Consider the following 5,047-nt stretch of genomic DNA (forward strand, 5'->3'; position numbering starts at 1 on the left):
AACTTTTTTAAAGAATATCTCTTTGGATTTGAGACTTTAGTCTTTGCAACTTTACAGATCTTCTTTATGCACCATAAAGTAACACTCCAAAGAGAAAGGAAAAATTTATATTGCATCATATGACCCCTTTAAAGCTGAAAGACATGGGATGTGTCCGAAATCACCCCCTATACCCTTACATAGTGCACCATTTGAGTCACAACCATTTTGTAGTGGTGTCCAAAACCTAGTGGACAATATCAAATCCACTAATTTGGTCCCATAATGCACTGCAATAACTCTAGTGTCACCTGTGGTGCACTGCAATAGTGTACCACCAATGTACTCTTCCATACTGGTGTAAGTTCATTTTTACTAAATTATTTAGTTGATAATTAAAGTTTATGCAAGCTAGTTGTCAACTGATTATTAAAGCAGCAAGCAGAAAATATGCAAAAGATGCAGACCTTCCAGCACAATTAGTGTCTAATTTCGCTCACTTGTTTTCATTCACTCTTTAAAGTGAGCTATATTAGTGGAGTAATGTAGGCAATAGTCAATGAGTGTAGTGGGGCAATTTCCGACACACCAATGTCCTACATCTTATTTTGGTTTCATGGGATTGTTGATCTTGGATTAAGTCATTTAAATAAAACGGCCTGCTAAATATCTACTTAGGCCATAGATTTGATTGTTAATCATCATTTGCAATCAAAGTTTGACAGTTTTCTCTAACTTCAGAGTTACATTATCTCTCACTTCTCCACATTATCAGAGCCACAGTTTGCCAAAGATCATGAGCTTTTCTCAAGTATCAACTCTACCCGTGTGGAGCTCAACCTCATTGGCTGGAACAACGGCGGCTGTCCGATCGAGTCCTTCACACTGGAATATCGACCAGTGGACACAACGAAATGGACCATGGTGAAGCGAGATTCTCTCACCAAGAACCACATTGTCTACGACCTACAGGAGGCCACCTGGTACGAGCTCCAGATGAGAGTGGGCAACAGTGCAGGAACAGCAGAGAAGAGGGTTCTGTTCGCCACTCTAAACGTGGATGGCAGTGAGTACTAGATCTTATAATACCACACAGGGTCAAAATTAATGTGGTCTCAGTTCAGTCTTTGGAAGCAGTTGCTTAAATAGATTAACCAGCAAGACTTCCAGCTAACATCAGATCTTGTTGTCTAACCAGCACTTTTTTAGTGCTGTCAAATGATTAATCGCGATTAATCGCATCCAAAATAAAAGTATTTGTTTACATAATATATGTGTGTGTACTGTGTATATTTATTATGTTTTAATGTATGTATATAAGTGTACATGTATATAAATACTAACACATGCATGTATATATTTAAGAACAATGAGTTATGTTTAAATATAGAAATATATTTATATATAATATAAATTATATAAATATATACATGTAAATACATGTCAATATTTTTAAAATATACCTGTATACTGTACATGTGTGTATGTGTATATATATACATAATAAATATACACAGTGCACACACATATATTATGTAAACAAAAACTTTTATTTTGGATGCGATTAATCGCGATTAATCATTTGACAGCACTACACTTTTTGCTGGAGAACAGCATGGCGATGTTGATCTACCAGTCAGACCAGCACTAAATCAACACTAACCACCATAAACCAGTAGAAATGAACTAAAAATCGAATTGATCATAACTTGGTTATGACCAGACTTTTAAAAATCAAAACCATCCCACAGCTTCTCGATCTTCTATCTCCAGGCACGATTGCTCCATTGCCAAAGACTGTGGACCCCAGCCAGGAGAATAGGCAGGGCAATGAGGGACTTAAAATGATGGTAACAATCATCTGCATTCTGGTGGCAATTTCCATGGTCTTCATTGTTCTTCTGGTATTGAGGAGGAGAAGAAGAGAGCAGAGGCTCAAGAGATTACGAGGTGTGTGGACACATGCCATATCCAGTGAACAGAACATCATACCTACTTGATGATACTCTGATTCATTTCTTAATACACTCTTAATATCAAACAGTATTCTGCAATTCATTACTTTTTAATTTATCTTAATTCAACAGATGCAAAGAGCCTGGCAGAGATGCTAATGAGGTAAATAACAATAGTAATAGTATTGGCCTATAAATCAGTGCACTTTGTCATAAAGCAGCGCATGTAATTGTTTTATGTTGTTTGGATGTGTATCTCCAGTAAAAATGCACGTACACCAGACACTGTGAACAAGCAGCAGCAGACTCTGAGGATGCACATCGATATCCCACGTGCTCAGCTACTCATCGAGGAGAGAGACACTATGGAGACAATCGGTAAGAGACCATTGTGTAACATTAGTAGTTTACCTTTCCCTAAAGGCCCTGATATATCCTTCAAGCGAAATTGAAGACCGAACTGGTGTGACCATTTCGCCAGAAAATCAGTCCAAAACAAAGTTAGTTTGCAGTTAATTTGGGAGTTTGAAACTGGAAAGGTTGGTGTGTTAAAACTTTCTCTCAAAACTGGTCTTGTACTGTTTGTGTTAACATGAATGATACCACCTCAAATCATGTGGCTTGTTAAGCAGAGGTGTGCTATTACTTTTCTTTAGCAATGCAAAAATAGCCAATAACACCCACCACTCATAAACAGTATATTGCTTGATGGTGATCTTCTCTACTTTAATTAACCTGTTTGCCTCTGTCTTTCAGATGACCGCTCCACAGTGCTGTTGACAGACAATGACTTTGGAGAAACATCTAAACAGAAGTCCTCAACCGTCACCCATACAGTGCATTACCAGTCTCTATCTCAGGCCACTGGACCACTAGTAGATGTGTCTGACGCTAGACCTGGTACAAGTAAGAACTGAACTAGTCTGCTTGGTTATGTTGATGTCATAACTTCTCATAAAGCTGCCTATTTGTTTAGATGACTTAATAGAAACAAGGTTGCTTATACACTGTGTTTGACATCAACAAACTGTCCAGGAGTAGTCTATAGAAGATGCAGTACATCTCAATTTACTATCAGATGTAAATAGTCTACTAGATCAGAATTTGTGAATCTCAAATCATAATGTGTTTAAAATAGAATGCCATAGAATATTAATTGTTTAATTTTTCTGCTGCTTTTTTTTTTTTTATTAAGTCTCAAATGATGCTCTATACTCCTACCCAAAGCACAATAAGTGGACACATACACACACCTTGTAACCACGTTATTATTTTACTTTAGCCCAGTGGCCGATCATTTGGAGCATTCCTACAAAGTAAAAGATTTTTGCATCCATATTTGACCTCAAAGCATATAACTTCACATGCATCTGTAAGGTGCGGATTAACCCTCTGGTGCTCTTAGGTCACTTTTGACCGAAAAATCTTCTGTTTTGAATTTTTAAAAATCACAGCTTCATCGGAATGGTACGAAACTTGGTGACGTTTATGGCATTTGGAATGTGAAAACACAAAAAAATTAAGGGCATGATTTCAGTGGTGGTCGTAAAAAACAAAATAGTCACACTTGTGGTCTTTGGTCAAAAATGACCGACCATAGGAAATTAATGGGAAATCGACAAAAACACAAAAATTCTCAGAATTTTTGTGTGTACAGTCTACAAATCTGACACAATGCACATTGACTCTATTTTAAAGGTGCAGTAGGAGATCTTGGAAAATGCTAACTTGCTTCCCTGCAATCGCCGTCCAAAGCCATGCCCCTTGAACGCATTTACGCTCACAGACCAGAATACCAGAGACAACATTACAATAGGCTACATCAGCGGTTCCCAATATACTTTTTTATAGAAAATGTGATTGAATGTATATAATAAGAGAAGAAAAAGAAGAAGAAATGAACCATATACTATAAACATATACAGTTGAAGTCAAAAGTTTTCACACCCCTTGCAGAATCTGCTAAATGTTAATTATTTTACCAAAATAAGAGGGATCATACAAAATGCATGTTATTGTTTATTTTAGTAGTGACCTGAATAAGATCTTTCACATAAAAGATGTTTACATATAGTCCACAAGAGAAAATAATAGTTGAATTTATAAAAATGACCCCGTTCAAAAATGTACTGATTCTTAATAGTGTTGTTAGCTGAATGATCCACAGCTGTTTTATTGTTTAGTGATAGCTGTTCATGAGTCCCTTGTTTGTCCTGAACAGTTAAACTGCCTGCTTTGCTTCAGAAAAATCCTTCAGGTCCAACAAATTCTTTGATTTCCCAGCATTTTTGTGTATTTGAACCATAGACTGTATAAAAACATGTACCTAGTGCCCGTGACGTCACCCGTAGGGTTCCGAAGAGAGTTTTTGAAGCTCAAAAGTGGGCGGACTCGGCCGTCGCCATCTTGGCAGTGCGTCACCGAACGATGATGATAATCGAAGATGGGCAAAGAGGCGGGAGCTGGTTGTTGAAACCACGCCCACCTAGCTCGATGGTGGTGACAGCAGCGGCAAATCAAGTGTATGTAAACTTTTGAACAGGGTCATTTTTATAAATTCAGCTATTATTTTCTCTTGTGGACTCTCTTGTAAACATATTTTATGTTAAATGTCTTTTTCAGGTCAGTACTAAATAAACAATAACATGCATTTTGTATGATCCCTCTTATTTTGGTTAAATAATTAACATTTTGCAGATTCTTCAAGGTGTATGTAAACTTTTGACTTTAACTGTATACCTGGCATATCAAAGTACCACGGTATCATCATGTGATACCATCACTACACCATAGTATAACCACAGTAGTTTTTCATAAAGGAGGGCAGAGATTTGGTTCACTTTACGCTGGTCACTTTGTGCCGTATTAACGTGTACTGTATGTCTCTGTTTCCTCAGACCCCACTGCCCGCCGCACAGCTAAAGCAGGTCCCGCCACACGCAGTCGATACGCCAGCCAGTGGACCCTGAACCGACCGCACCCTCCTGTCTCCTCACACACTCTCACTACTGACTGGAGGCTGCCCACACCCCGCGCCACGGGCTCAGTGGACAAAGAGAGTGACAGTTACAGTGTCAGTCCCTCTCAGGACACAGGTAACAGCCAAATGTTTC

The 5,047-nt window shown here is 38.2% G+C and overlaps 1 protein-coding gene across 1 annotated transcript in view; it reads left to right on the forward strand.

Annotated features, from left to right (window-relative positions):
• Positions 1-5,047, forward strand: part of LOC107655810 (Down syndrome cell adhesion molecule homolog) — a 153,800-nt gene that overhangs the window by 138,065 nt on the left and 10,688 nt on the right. The window contains 6 exon segments of the mRNA XM_074186885.1: positions 755-1,045; positions 1,753-1,929; positions 2,067-2,097; positions 2,197-2,312; positions 2,691-2,840; positions 4,832-5,029. Coding sequence (XP_074042986.1) covers positions 755-1,045; positions 1,753-1,929; positions 2,067-2,097; positions 2,197-2,312; positions 2,691-2,840; positions 4,832-5,029 — 963 coding nt within the window.

This window comes from Sinocyclocheilus anshuiensis, unplaced genomic scaffold (assembly GCF_001515605.1).
Source record: "Sinocyclocheilus anshuiensis isolate Anshui unplaced genomic scaffold, SAMN03320099.WGS_v1.1 scaffold1421, whole genome shotgun sequence".
Taxonomy (NCBI): domain Eukaryota; kingdom Metazoa; phylum Chordata; class Actinopteri; order Cypriniformes; family Cyprinidae; genus Sinocyclocheilus; species Sinocyclocheilus anshuiensis.